We start from the raw sequence: 15874 nt of genomic DNA on the forward strand, positions 1-15874 counted from the left end.
AAAACAGGGAATAATGAAGCAGAAGATTTTCTAGAATTAATTGACGATTGCTTTCTTACGCAACACATTAAGGAACCAACGCGGGAAAATAATATTTTAGATTTAGTGTTAACTAACATGGAAACACAAATTAAGGACATCGAAATAGGGAGTGAGCTAGGGAACAGTGATCACAAAGTTATCAGATTTAGCATAGAATGGAATAAATCTGTAGAAGAAAATTCTGTTAAAGTACCTGATTTTCGAAAAGCTAATTTCAATAACCTAAGAAATTTATTGGGTCAAATAGATTGGAAAGTCTTGGGTATGGGGTGTGGGCCGGTCTTAGAGCTAGACGTGAACCCAGCGATAGGTGACGTAAAAGCGGTTTTTGATGTGGACTCAAAATATAACCTATTTAAAAATATTCTAAGCGAAGCCCAGGAATGTAGTATACCATATTAATTGAATAGATCGAATACTAATGATCCAAAGTGGATAACAAAGGATCTGAAGAACCTTATAGGTAAAAAGAGAGCTTGGTACAAAAGGATTAAGAATGGGGAAGTCAGTTTAGAACAGGAATTCGTACAACTGGTTAGAAATACTAAAAAAGAGATAAGGAAAGCAAAAAGAAACTATGAAGTTCGCATAGCAGAGCAAGCAAAGACAAATCCTAAAGGGTTTTTCCAGTTATACCGGACAAAGATTAGGGAAAGGATAGGTCCATTAAAAACTGAGACAGGTCAAATAACAGATAATGATGAAGAGATGAGTAGTATTTTTAATCAATATTTTATATCTGTATTTACTAAAGAGGAACTTAACAATATGCCTTCAGCCGAACAAGTCTATATGGGCGGGGACGAGGACAGGTTGACTAGAATAGCAGTTACCAGGGAGGATGTAATTAAACAAATAGTTAAACTCAAACCAAACAAATCCCCAGGGCCGGATGAAGTGTTTGCCAGGATGCTTAAAGAATGCAAAGAGGAGCTTTGCGACCCACTGTCTACCATATTTAATAAATCAATAGAGTTAGGCAGAGTGCCAGAGTTATGGAAAGTTGCTAATGTGATACCAATTTTTAAGGAAGGAGACAGATCACTTGCATCAAACTATAGACCAATTAGCCTAACGTCTATTGTGGGAAAGTTACTTGAATCGATAATTGCAAATAAAATTCGTCTTCATCTTGAAAAACACAAATTAATAAATAAGTCGCAACATGGTTTTACAAATGGCCGTTCATGTTTAACAAATTTCCTATCTTTTTATTCCAGCATAGTTGAGGCAGTTGATAGTGGTAAGGATTGTGATGTCGTGTACCTTGACTTTAGCAAAGCTTTTGATACAGTGCCACATGAAAGACTGATTAAAAAATTAGAGGCTCATGGTATTGGAGGTGCTATATTAAGTTGGATTAGGGCATGGCTATTCCAAAGGAAACAGAGAGTTAGTATAAATGGGGTTAAGTCAGGGTGGGAGAATGTTGTAAGTGGAGTGCCTAAGGGCTCTGTCCTGGGACCTCTGTTGTTTCTAATATATATAAATGATTTAGATTCAGGCTTGAGTAGCAACATCTGCAAATTTGCCGATGATACAAAAATCGGTAGGGAAATCAACACGAAAGAAGACTCGCTATCACTTCAAGTTGATCTAAATAGGGTTTTAGAATGGTCAAAAGATTGGCAGATGCAGTTTAATGCTGATAAATGTAGAGTTTTGAGGCTGGGTAATAATGATAGAGTTACAAAATACGAGCTAGATGGTGTTGAGATTGCGAAGTCGAATCGCGAAAGGGATCTGGGAGTTATGATAAGTAAGAATTTAAAACAAAAGGATCAATGCATGAATGTTCGTAATAAGGCAAATAGGACACTGGGATTTATTAATCGCAGCGTTGGTAACAAGACACCTGGTGTGGTTCTCAAGCTATATCTTGCTCTGGTTAGGCCCCATTTAGATTATGCAGTTCAGTTTTGGTCGCCGTACTATAGAATGGATATAAATTCACTTGCACGTGTCCAGCATAGGATGACAAAGTTTATTCCCCAAATTAGAAGTCTTTCATATGAAGAAAGATTAATAAAACTTAAATTGCATTCACTGGAAAGGCGAAGAGTTAGGGGTGACATGATAGAGGTTTACAAGTGGATGAATGGACATAACAAAGGAGATATTAATAGGGACCTCCAAGACGAGGTCCCTTTACCAGTAGTAAAGGGACCTCGTCTTGGAGAGTTGTGAAAGACAGGGGCCTTAAGAAGACTTTGATAAAGCCGCCTTCAAACGCCATAGCAACTTCTAATTCATTTGACGTTTTGGAGGACGAGTGCTGTGGAGAGACTGTGGATCGCGCAAAAGGGAAAGCAACGAAGAGAAAGGAAGCGCAGGCCCCTCAGAAAGTAAAGGAAGTACCTAAGCAAACATTAGTTGTGGGAGATTCCCAGATAAGGTATTTGGATAGAACGTTTTGTGCTAGAGATAGGGGGAACAGGTTAAGGGTTTGCTATCCCGGAGCTGGCATTGGTGATATTATAAACAACATGAATGATATTATGGCTGGTAATGGGAACAATCCCATTATTTGCATTAGCGTGGGAGGAAATGATGTTGGTCGAGTCAGGAGTGAGGAACTGATTCAGAGGTATAAAACAGCCATAGAGTTAGTTAGGAGCAAGGGAGGAATCCCGATCATATGTGGCATTCTTCCAAGAAAGGGAGTGGGAAATGAATGGATATCGAGGGCACTTGGTGTCAATTGCCGGCTGGAAAGATATTGCAAATCAAATGCAATATCTTTCATAGACAACTGGGAACACTTCTATGGAAGAAATGAAATGTATGCTCGTGATGGGGTGCATCTATCGAGAGCTGGGGTTGTTGCTGTTGCGAACTCGTTAGAAGAAGTGGTTAGAGGTGTTTGTTTGGGTTTAAACTGTTAGTAGATAGAGGTATGGGAATTGATTTGGAGGAAGGAGGTAATAAAAGTATGTGTTTGTGGGAGAAAGGAATTGGCAAAACGATCAGGGAAAGAGAAGGTCCGCAAAATAACAATTCACTTAGGGTATATTACACTAACAGTAGAAGTCTAAGAAATAAAATTAACGAATTAAATGCTCTTGTCTGCACAGAAAGAATAGATATTATTGCACTTACCGAAACGTGGATGAATGTAGAAAATAGAGAACTATTAGCTGAATATCAAATATATGGATTTAAACTATTTCACACAGATAGATATATTAGACGAGGAGGTGGAGTAGCCATATATGTTAGGGACAATTTGAAATGTAGTCTCAAAGAGGGAATCAAAACAGAGCCACACACAGAAACTATTTGGATTGAATTAAACGAAAAAGCTAATAATATTATAATAGGAGTAATATATAGGCCACCAAATTTAGACAGAATGGAAGCAAAGCATCTATGGGATGAAATATCTAGAGCATCTAGATCTAACAGTATTTATGTCATGGGTGACTTTAATTTTAGCGGAATAAACTGGTTGAACAAAACAGGGAATAGTGAAGCAGAAGATTTTCTAGAATTAATTGACGATTGCTTTCTTACGCAACACATTAAGGAACCAACACGGGAAAATAATATTTTAGATTTAGTGTTAACTAACAGGGAAACGCAAATTAATGACATCGAAATAGGGAGTGAGCTAGGGAGCAGTGATCACAAAGAAATCAGATTTAGCATAGAATGGAATAGACCAGTAGGAGAAAATTCTGTTAAAGTGCCAGATTTTCGAAAAGCTGATTTTAATAGCCTAAGAAATTTTTTGGGTCAAATTGATTGGAAAGTCTTGGGTATGGGGTGGGGGCCGGTCTTGGAGCGAGACATGAACCCAGCGATAGGTGACTTAAATGGGGATTTCGATGTGGATTCAATATATAACTTATTTAAGAATATTCTAAACAAAGCACAGGAACGTAGTATACCATACAAATTGAATAGATCGAATACTAATGACCCAAAGTGGATAACAAAGAATTTGAAGAACCTTATAGGTAAAAAGAGAGCTTGGTACAAAAGGATTAAAAATGGGGAGGTCACTTTAGAACAGGAATTCGTACAACTGGTTAGAAATGTTAAAAAAGAGATAAGGAAAGCAAAAAGAAACTATGAAGTTCGCATAGCAGGGCAAGCAAAGACAAATCCTAAAGGGTTTTTTCAGTTATATCGTACCAAGACTAGGGAAAGGATAGGTCCATTAAAAACTGAGACAGGTCAAATAACAGATAGTGATGAAGAGATGAGTAGTATTTTTAATAAATATTTTGTATCTGTATTTACTAAAGAGGAACTTAACAATATGCCTTCAGCCGAACAAGTCTATGTGGGTAGGGACGAGGACAGGTTGACGAGTTTAGCAGTTACCAGGGAGGATGTTCTTAAACAAATAGTAAAACTCAAACCAAACAAATCCCCAGGGCCGGATGAAGTGTTTGCCAGGGTGCTTAAAGAATGCAAAGAGGAGCTTTGTGACCCACTGTCAACCATATTTAATAAATCAATAGAGATAGGCAGAGTGCCAGAGTTTTGGAAAGTTCCTAATGTGATACCAGTTTTTAAGAAAGGAGATAGATCACTTGCGTCTAACTATCGACCAATTAGCCTAACGTCTATTGTGGGAAAGTTACTCGAATCTATAATAGCAAATAAAATTCGTCTTCATCTTGAAAAACATAAATTAATAATTGAGTCGCAACATGGTTTTATAAATGGCCGTTCATGTTTAACAAATTTGTTATCTTTTTATTCTAGCATTGTTGAGGCAGTTGATAGTGGTAAGGATTGCGATGTTGTATACCTTGACTTTAGCAAAGCTTTTGATACAGTGCCACATGAAAGACTGATTAAAAAGATAGAGTCTCATGGTATTGGGGGTGCTATATTAAGCTGGATTAGGGCATGGCTATACCAAAGGAAACAGAGAGTTAGTATAAATGGAATCAAGTCAGAGTGGGAAAATGTTGTAAGTGGAGTGCCTCAAGGCTCTGTCCTGGGACCTCTGTTGTTTATAATATATTTAAATGATTTAGATTCAGGTTTGAGTAGCAACATTTGCAAATTTGCCGATGATACGAAAATCGGTAGGGAAATTAATTCGGAGGAGGACTCACTATCACTTCAAGTTGATCTAGATAGGGTTTTGAAATGGTCAAAGGATTGGCAGATGCAGTTTAATGCTGATAAATGTAAAGTTCTGAGGTTAGGTAATGATGATAGAGTTACAAGATACGAGCTAGATGGTGTTGTGATTGCGAAGTCGGATTGCGAAAGGGATCTGGGAGTTATGATTAGTAAGAATTTAAAACAAAAGGATCAATGCATAAATGTTCGTAATAAGGCAAATCGGACACTTGGATTTATTAATCGCAGCGTTAGTAACAAGACACCTGGTGTGGTTCTCAAGCTATATCTTGCTCTAGTTAGGCCCCATTTAGATTATGCAGTTCAGTTTTGGTCACCATATTATAGAATGGATATAAATTCACTTGAACGTGTCCAGCGGAGGATGACTAAGTTAATTCCCCAAATTAGAAATCTTTCATATGAAGAAAGATTAACAAAGCTTAAGTTGCATTCACTGGAAAGGCGAAGAGTTAGGGGTGACATGATAGAGGTTTACAAGTGGATGAATGGACATAACCGGGGGGATATTAATAGGGTATTAAAAGTATCAACACAGGACAGAACACGAAACAATGGGTATAAATTGGATAAGTTTAGATTTAGGAAAGACTTGGGTAAATACTGGTTCAGTAACAGGGTTGTTGATTTGTGGAACCAATTGCCGCGTAACATTGTGGAGGTGGGGTCCCTCGATTGTTTCAAGCACGGGTTGGACAAGTATATGAGTGGGATTGGGTGGTTATAGAATAGGAGCTGCCTCGTATGGGCCAACAGGCCTTCTGCAGTTGCCTTTGTTCTTATGTTCTTATGTTCTTAGGGTATTAAAAGTATCAACACAAGACAGAACACGAAACAATGGGTATAAATTGGATAAGTTTAGATTTAGGAAAGACTTGGGTAAACGCTGGTTCGGTAACAGGGTTGTTGATTTGTGGAACCAATTACCGCGCAACGTGGTGGAGGTGGGGTCCCTCGATTGTTTCAAGCGCGGGTTGGACATGTATATAAGTGGGACTGGGTGGTTATAGATAGGAGCTGCCTCGTATGGGCCAATAGGCCTTCTGCGGTTACCTTTGTTCTTATGTTCTTAAGCTTTCTAACAGTAGGTTCTAACCTATGCTCCCAGCGGTCTCGAATATCAACTCCACAAAAACAGTGACCACAACATGACTGGAATCTCCTGCAAAAATGGATACAATGTTGCACAGATCAGCTAACATGTTGCACAGATCTGCTTCATCGTTGATGGAATTGAGGTCTCTAATATTACTTCAACAAATGACTGGGAAATTCTCAGCTCATTACTATCAAGAGTAAAGAAATACAAAAGGTACAACACAGTTATACTTGTTCTGAACACAAGATGTATTCTCAGATGTTCTGTATATCTTATGGATAATGGATATCAGATAATACATTTTTTTTAAGAAAACGGGAATATATAAATACTACGGCTGTCAGTTACAGTAATAAACGGATGCAAATCGGGGGTCAACTCACCTTACAATCAACGAAGTACTTCCCACTGACACTGTCCACTTCCTCTGACACTGACAGGTAGATCAGAGTCTGGGCACCTAGCTTCTCATCCTGCAATATTGGGTCTCTGATTAACTGCTCATCCAGGAACCATTTAGAGCAAGATAATGTAGTTAGCTTCCTGAGCATAATGCTTACTGCAGTATTCAGGTGGCACCGAACAAGGGTTATGGAGTGCATTGCTCTATACCACACTGCTGATTTTGTGTGGAATTTATAATACATTTCCAACATCAATAATTATAACAAACAGCACAATTTGTACATTATTTGACATCATCCGTCACTTATGTACAACATTTATACAATTAAATACAAATAATACTTTAGCCATCAGCCAGAAGAAAAAGCCAAACAGGTAGGTGAGTATGTTCTTGTGGCTTGTCTTCCACAGTATCTCAGTGTACACGGCCCCTGGGTGTACACTGTTGGTCGTCACACCTGCAAATAATACACCATTAAATAAATATTATATATATCTATATAAATAAAAATGGAAATGTTCGTTTGTTCAAAATCGCTAATCTCCGAAAGTTCTTCAACGATTGCTTTGAAATTATCATACAACGTTTCATTCGCATCCGAGCAGGATTTTATATACATGCTATTCAGATGTTACGTCTATGATGGGAAAAAAAATACTTGTTTGAAAAACTGCTTTTAGTGCGTTTTTCATGTGAGGGAAATCTTCGAAACGTTTTTGCTGATTGATTTGAAATTTTGATACAACGTTGCATTCGAATAAGGCGTATGTTTTTTATATACCTACTATATACGTGCATCACCTGTGACAGGAAAAAACATGCTTTTTTTTTAAACAGCGCCATCTGTTGGATGTAAGAGCAACATCTGCTGTAATCTCTGAAAGTTTTTCACTGATTGCTTTGACATTTTGACTCAACGTACCATACACATATATGCGTTTTTTATATACCTACTATTTAGATGCCACAACTGTGACAGGTAAAAAACATGTATTTAAAAAAAACAGCGCCATCTGTTGCACGTAATAGCAACACACTTTATACTAAATATGTTATGATTACATTTCAGTGTTTCTGATTGCATTGATAAATTTAATATTCATAGATTTTTATTTATTTTCAATTTGATTTAATTATTTTGTGTGACATTGCATAGGAATTGAGCTGTGTGGTTTACCTTACCATTCATTTCGTAAGTATAAGTATAGTTGCCACACCTGTGACAGGTAAAAACATTCTTTTTTTTAAACAGCGCCATCTGTTGCACGTAAGAGCAACACGTGATATACTACATATGTTACGATTCCATTTCAAAGTTCCCGATTTCATTGAAAAATTGAATTTTCATAGATTTTGATTTATTTACATTTTTATTTAAAAATTTTGTGCGACATTGCATTGGAATTGAAGTGTGTTGTTTACAATTCCGTTCATTTCATGAGTATAGTTTATTTTTTCATTTTTCATTATTTCATTTCTTTTTTTTTACTGTTTTTCATATATTTCAGTGAGGGGAACATCAGATGATTTGATGTTCCCAATTTTCTGATGGGAACATCAGATCATTTGGAAATGCATCGGAGTAGGGAGTGGGGAATGGTGGGAAGGACAAGGGGACGGGAGTGGGAGATGGTGGGGAGGACAAGGGGACGGGAGTGGGTAATGGTAGGGAAGACGAGGAGATGGTGGTGTGGGGGGGATGGTTAGGAGGACGAGGGGACGTGGGAATGAGGAATGGGTAGGAAGACGAGGGGATGAGGGAGGGCTGGGAGACAGGGAAAGGATGCTGTGGCTCAGCAACGCACATGCGTTGCTGAGCCACAGTTTATATATATATATATATATATATATATATATATATATATATATATATATATATATATATATATATATATATATATATATATATATAATTAAATATGACCGAAAAAGTAAGATTAATAATTCTAACACGAATTTTCTCAATCTTTCATACATTTCGCTTCACTGTTGGAGGTAAATCAAAAATTAATTCTCCAAAATTCATTTTTATTTCTAGTCTGACGCGACACGAGCGCGTTTCGTAAAACTTATTACATTTTCAAAGACTTTAGTTCACAAATACACAACTGAATAGAACTTACGCATCTCCGATTTTATATCTACATTTGAGTGAGGTGGAAGGGGTGATGTGGCATTAACACAAGACAGAACAAGATGTGGTATTAATAGGGTATTAATTTCATCAACACAAGACAGAACCAGAGTATTAATAGGATATTAATTTCATCAACACAAGACAGAACACGAAACAATGGATATTGAATAGAAGTGTTTGTAGAAAGCCTATTGGTCCATATTTCTTGATGCTTCTATATTGGAGCGGAGTCTTGAGGTGGGTAGAATATAGTTGTGCAATAATTGGCTGTTGATTGCTGGTGTTGACTTCTTGATGTGTAGTGCCTCGCAAACGTCAAGCCGCCTGCTATCGCTGTATCTATCGATGATTTCTGTGTTGTTTACTAGGATTTCTCTGCCGATGTTTTGGTTGTGGGAAGAGATTATATGTTCCTTAATGGAGCCCTGTTGCTTATGCATCGTTAAACGCCTAGAAAGAGATGTTGTTGTCTTGCCTATATACTGGGTTTTTTGGAGCTTACAATCCCCAAGAGGGCATTTGAAGGCATAGACGTCGTTGGTCTCTTTTAAAGCGTTCTGCTTTGTGTCTGGAGAGTTTCTCATGAGTAGGCTGGCCGTTTTTCTGGTTTTATAGTAAATCGTCAGTTGTATCCTCTGATTTTTGTCTGTAGGGATAACGTTCCTATTAACAATATCTTTCAGGACCCTTTCCTCCGTTTTATGAGCTGTGGAAAAGAAGTTCCTGTAAAATAGTCTAATAGGGGGTATAGGTGTTGTGTTAGTTGTCTCTTCAGAGGTTGCATGGCTTTTCACTTTCCTTCTTATGATGTCTTCGACGAAACCATTGGAGAAGCCGTTGTTGACTAGGACCTGCCTTACTCAACGTTATATGGAGGACCTATGGCAATTCGTGCTCTCAGCCACAGCTCAGAATGGAAGCAAGTCGACGAAGAACTCTGTAGGGTAAGGCAGGTCCTAGTCAACAACGGCTTCTCCAATGGTTTCGTCGAAGACATCTTAAGAAAGAAAGTGAAACGCCATGCAACCTCTGAAGAGACAACTAACACAACACCTATACCCCCTATTAGACTATTTTACAGGAACTTCTTTTCCAAGCTCATAAAACGGAGGAAAGGGTCCTGAAAGATATTGTTAATAGAAACGTTATCCCTACAGACAAAAATCAGAGGATACAACTGACGATTTACTATAAAACCAGAAAAACGGCCAGCCTACTCATGAGAAACTCTCCAGACACAAAGCAGAACGCTTTAAAAGAGACCAACGTCGTCTATGCCTTCAAATGCCCTCTTGGGGACTGTAAGCTCCAAAAAACCCAGTATATAGGCAAGACAACAACATTTCTTTCTAGGCGTTTAACGATGCATAAGCAACAGGGCTCCATTAAGGAACATATAATCTCTTCCCACAACCAAACCATCGCCAGAGAAATCCTAGTAAACAACACAGAAATCATCGATAGATACAGCGATAGCAGGCGGCTTGACGTTTGCGAGGCACTACACATTAAAAAGTCAACACCAGCAATCAACAGCCAATTAATGGACAACTATATTCTACCCACCTCAAGACTCCGCTCCAATATAGAAGCATCAAGAAATATGGACCAATAGGCTTTCTACAATCACTTCCATTCAATACCCATTGTTTCGTGTGCTGTCTTGTGTTGATGAAATTAATACCCTATTAATGCCACCTCACTCAAATGTAGATATAAACAAATCGGAGATGTGTAAGTTCTATTCAGTTGTGCATGTGTAAACTAAAGTCTTTGAAAATGTAATAAGTTTTACGAAACGCGCACAAGTGTCGCGTCAGACTAGAAATAAAAATGAATTTTGGAGAATTGATTTGTGAATTACCACCAACAGTGAAAAGAAATGTACGAAAGATAGAGAAAATTCGTGTTAGAATTATTAATCTTACTTTTTCGGTCATATTTAATAATATATGTCTACAGGAAAGACTGCTACCAAAATATACTAATACATATATATATATATATATATATATATATATATATATATATATATATATATATATATATATATATATATATATATATATATATATATATATATATGTCGTACCTAGTAGCCAGAACGCACTTCTCGGCCTACTATGCAAGGCCCGATTTGCCTAATAAGCCAAGTTTTCCTGAATAATATATTTTCTCTAATTTTTTTCTTATGAAATGATAAAACTACCCTTTTCATTATGTATGAGGTCAATTTTTTTTATTGGAGTTAAAATTAACGTAGATATATGACCGAACCTAACCAACCCTACCTAACCTAACCTAACCTATCTTTATAGGTTAGGTTAGGTTAGGTAGCCGAAAAAGTTAGGTTAGGTAGGTTAGGTAGTCGAAAAACAATTAATTCATGAAAACTTGGCTTATTAGGCAAATTGGGCCTTGCATAGTAGGCTGAGAAGTGCGTTCTGGCTACTAGGTACGACATATATATATATATCACTGAAAACTCACACCCCAGAAGTGACTCGAACCCATACTCCCAGAAGCAACGCATCTGGTATGTACAAGACGCCTTAATCCACTTGACCATCACGACCGGACATAATGAGGTGATAGCCGAGGCTATATGAACCACCCCACCGCCGGCACTCGGATAGTTATCTTGGGCATAGCATTTTACCAAATCACCTCATTCTTTGGGGCACACGTGAGGAACACAAATGCGAACAAGCCTGAATGGTCCCCAGGACATATGCAACTGAAAACTCACACCCCAGAAGTGACTCGAACCCATACTCCCAGAAGCAACGCATCTGGTATGTACAAGACGCCTTAATCCACTTGACCATCACGACCGGACATAATGAGGTGATAGCCGAGGCTATATGAACCACCCCACCGCCGGCACTCGGATAGTTATCTTGGGCATAGCATTTTACCAAATCACCTCATTCTTTGGGGCACACGTGAGGAACACAAATGCGAACAAGCCTGAATGGTCCCCAGGACATATGCAACTGAAAACTCACACCCCAGAAGTGACTCGAACCCATACTCCCAGAAGCAACGCATCTGGTATGTACAAGACGCCTTAATCCACTTGACCATCACGACCGGACATAATGAGGTGATAGCCGAGGCTATATGAACCACCCCACCGCCGGCACTCGGATAGTTATCTTGGGCATAGCATTTTACCAAATCACCTCATTCTTTGGGGCACACGTGAGGAACACAAATGCGAACAAGCCTGAATGGTCCCCAGGACATATGCAACTGAAAACTCACACCCCAGAAGTGACTCGAACCCATACTCCCAGAAGCAACGCATCTGGTATGTACAAGACGCCTTAATCCACTTGACCATCACGACCGGACATAATGGAGTATGGGAGTATGGGTTCGAGTCACTTCTGGGGTGTGAGTTTTCAGTTGCATATGTCCTGGGGACCATTCAGGCTTGTTCGCATTTGTGTTCCTCACGTGTGCCCCAAAGAATGAGGTGATTTGGTAAAATGCTATGCCCAAGATAACTATCCGAGTGCCGGCGGTGGGGTGGTTCATATAGCCTCGGCTATCACCTCATTATGTCCGGTCGTGATGGTCAAGTGGATTAAGGCGTCTTGTACATACCAGATGCGTTGCTTCTGGGAGTATGGGTTCGAGTCACTTCTGGGGTGTGAGTTTTCAGTTGCATATGTCCTGGGGACCATTCAGGCTTGTTCGCATTTGTGTTCCTCACGTGTGCCCCAAAGAATGAGGTGATTTGGTAAAATGCTATGCCCAAGATAACTATCCGAGTGCCGGCGGTGGGGTGGTTCATATAGCCTCGGCTATCACCTCATTATGTCCGGTCGTGATGGTCAAGTGGATTAAGGCGTCTTGTACATACCAGATGCGTTGCTTCTGGGAGTATGGGTTCGAGTCACTTCTGGGGTGTGAGTTTTCAGTTGCATATGTCCTGGGGACCATTCAGGCTTGTTCGCATTTGTGTTCCTCACGTGTGCCCCAAAGAATGAGGTGATTTGGTAAAATGCTATGCCCAAGATAACTATCCGAGTGCCGGCGGTGGGGTGGTTCATATAGCCTCGGCTATCACCTCATTATGTCCGGTCGTGATGGTCAAGTGGATTAAGGCGTCTTGTACATACCAGATGCGTTGCTTCTGGGAGTATGGGTTCGAGTCACTTCTGGGGTGTGAGTTTTCAGTTGCATATGTCCTGGGGACCATTCAGGCTTGTTCGCATTTGTGTTCCTCACGTGTGCCCCAAAGAATGAGGTGATTTGGTAAAATGCTATGCCCAAGATAACTATCCGAGTGCCGGCGGTGGGGTGGTTCATATAGCCTCGGCTATCACCTCATTATGTCCGGTCGTGATGGTCAAGTGGATTAAGGCGTCTTGTACATACCAGATGCGTTGCTTCTGGGAGTATGGGTTCGAGTCACTTCTGGGGTGTGAGTTTTCAGTTGCATATGTCCTGGGGACCATTCAGGCTTGTTCGCATTTGTGTTCCTCACGTGTGCCCCAAAGAATGAGGTGATTTGGTAAAATGCTATGCCCAAGATAACTATCCGAGTGCCGGCGGTGGGGTGGTTCATATAGCCTCGGCTATCACCTCATTATGTCCGGTCGTGATGGTCAAGTGGATTAAGGCGTCTTGTACATACCAGATGCGTTGCTTCTGGGAGTATGGGTTCGAGTCACTTCTGGGGTGTGAGTTTTCAGTTGCATATGTCCTGGGGACCATTCAGGCTTGTTCGCATTTGTGTTCCTCACGTGTGCCCCAAAGAATGAGGTGATTTGGTAAAATGCTATGCCCAAGATAACTATCCGAGTGCCGGCGGTGGGGTGGTTCATATAGCCTCGGCTATCACCTCATTATGTCCGGTCGTGATGGTCAAGTGGATTAAGGCGTCTTGTACATACCAGATGCGTTGCTTCTGGGAGTATGGGTTCGAGTCACTTCTGGGGTGTGAGTTTTCAGTTGCATATGTCCTGGGGACCATTCAGGCTTGTTCGCATTTGTGTTCCTCACGTGTGCCCCAAAGAATGAGGTGATTTGGTAAAATGCTATGCCCAAGATAACTATCCGAGTGCCGGCGGTGGGGTGGTTCATATAGCCTCGGCTATCACCTCATTATGTCCGGTCGTGATGGTCAAGTGGATTAAGGCGTCTTGTACATACCAGATGCGTTGCTTCTGGGAGTATGGGTTCGAGTCACTTCTGGGGTGTGAGTTTTCAGTTGCATATGTCCTGGGGACCATTCAGGCTTGTTCGCATTTGTGTTCCTCACGTGTGCCCCAAAGAATGAGGTGATTTGGTAAAATGCTATGCCCAAGATAACTATCCGAGTGCCGGCGGTGGGGTGGTTCATATAGCCTCGGCTATCACCTCATTATGTCCGGTCGTGATGGTCAAGTGGATTAAGGCGTCTTGTACATACCAGATGCGTTGCTTCTGGGAGTATGGGTTCGAGTCACTTCTGGGGTGTGAGTTTTCAGTTGCATATGTCCTGGGGACCATTCAGGCTTGTTCGCATATATATATATATATATATATATATATATATATATATATATATATATATATATATATATATATATATATATATATATATATATATATATGCGAACAAGCCTGAATGGTCCCCAGGACTATATGCGAATGAAAACTCACACCCCAGAAGTGACTCGAACCCATACTCCCAGGAGCAACGCAACTGGTAACTACAGGGCGCCTTAATCCACTTGACCATCACGGCCGTCAAAAGGAAGTGATAGCCGAGGCTATTTGAGCCACTTCCCCGACGGCAACTCGGATGGTAATCTTGGGCATAGCATTTCACCAAATCACCTCATTCTTTGGGGCACACTGAGGAACACAAATGCGAACAAGCCTGAATAGTCCCCAGGACTATATGCGAATGAAAACTCACATCCCAGAAGTGACTCGAACCCATACTCCCAGGAGCAATGCAACTGGTAACTACAGGGCGCCTTAATCCACTTGACCATTACGGCCGTCAAAAGGAAGTGATAGCCGAGGCTATTTGAGCCACTTCCCCGATGGCAACTCGGATGGTAATCTTGGGCATAGCATTTCACCAAATCACCTCATTCTTTGGGGCACACGTGAGGAACACAAATGCGAACAAGCCTGAATGGTCCCCAGGACTATATGCGAATGAAAACTCACACCCCTGTAGTTACCAGTTGCGTTGCTCCTGGGAGTATGGGTTCGAGTCACTTTTGGGGTGCGAGTTATTCTTCCACCTCTTCCCCATTCTTCCACCTCTGGCTAGAAGAATGGGGACCCATAGCCTCGGGTCCTATATATATATATATATAACTGAAAACTCACACCCCAGAAGTGACTCGAACCCATACTCCCAGAAGCAACGCAACTGGTATGTACAAGACGCCTTAATCCACTTGACCATCACGACCGGACATAATGAGGTGATAGCCGAGGCTATTTGAACCACCCCACCGCCGGCACTCGGATAGTAATCTTGGGCATAGCATTTTACCAAATCACCTCATTCTTTGGGGCACACGTGAGGAACACAAATGCGAACAAGCCTGAATGGTCCCCAGGACAATATGCAACTGAAAACTCACACCCCAGAAGTGACTCGAACCCATACTCCCAGAAGCAACGCAACTGGTATGTACAAGACGCCTTAATCCACTTGACCATCACGACCGGACATAATGAGGTGATAGCCGAGGCTATTTGAACCACCCCACCGCCGGCACTCGGATAGTAATCTTGGGCATAGCATTTTACCAAATCACCTCATTCTTTGGGGCACACGTGAGGAACACAAATGCGAACAAGCCTGAATGGTCCCCAGGACAATATGCAACTGAAAACTCACACCCCAGAAGTGACTCGAACCCATACTCCCAGAAGCAACGCAACTGGTATGTACAAGACGCCTTAATCCACTTGACCATCACGACCGGACATAATGAGGTGATAGCCGAGGCTATTTGAACCACCCCACCGCCGGCACTCGGATAGTAATCTTGGGCACAGCATTTTACCAAATCACCTCATTCTTTGGGGCAACACGTGAGGAACAGAAATGTGAACAAGC

The 15874-nt window shown here is 40.7% G+C and overlaps 1 protein-coding gene across 1 annotated transcript in view; it reads right to left on the minus strand.

Moving 5' to 3' along the window:
* The window catches only part of LOC123771972 (retinol dehydrogenase 11), a 138669-nt gene that overhangs the window by 20958 nt on the left and 101837 nt on the right, over nucleotides 1–15874 (minus strand). Inside the window, exons 7-8 of the mRNA XM_069337895.1 lie at nucleotides 6995–7110; nucleotides 6631–6720 (exon numbers count right to left, since the gene is read on the minus strand). Coding sequence (XP_069193996.1) covers nucleotides 6631–6720; nucleotides 6995–7110 — 206 coding nt within the window. The remainder of the gene's footprint in view (nucleotides 1–6630; nucleotides 6721–6994; nucleotides 7111–15874) is intronic.

This window comes from Procambarus clarkii, chromosome 38, assembly GCF_040958095.1.
Source record: "Procambarus clarkii isolate CNS0578487 chromosome 38, FALCON_Pclarkii_2.0, whole genome shotgun sequence".
In the NCBI taxonomy this organism is placed as follows: domain Eukaryota; kingdom Metazoa; phylum Arthropoda; class Malacostraca; order Decapoda; family Cambaridae; genus Procambarus; species Procambarus clarkii.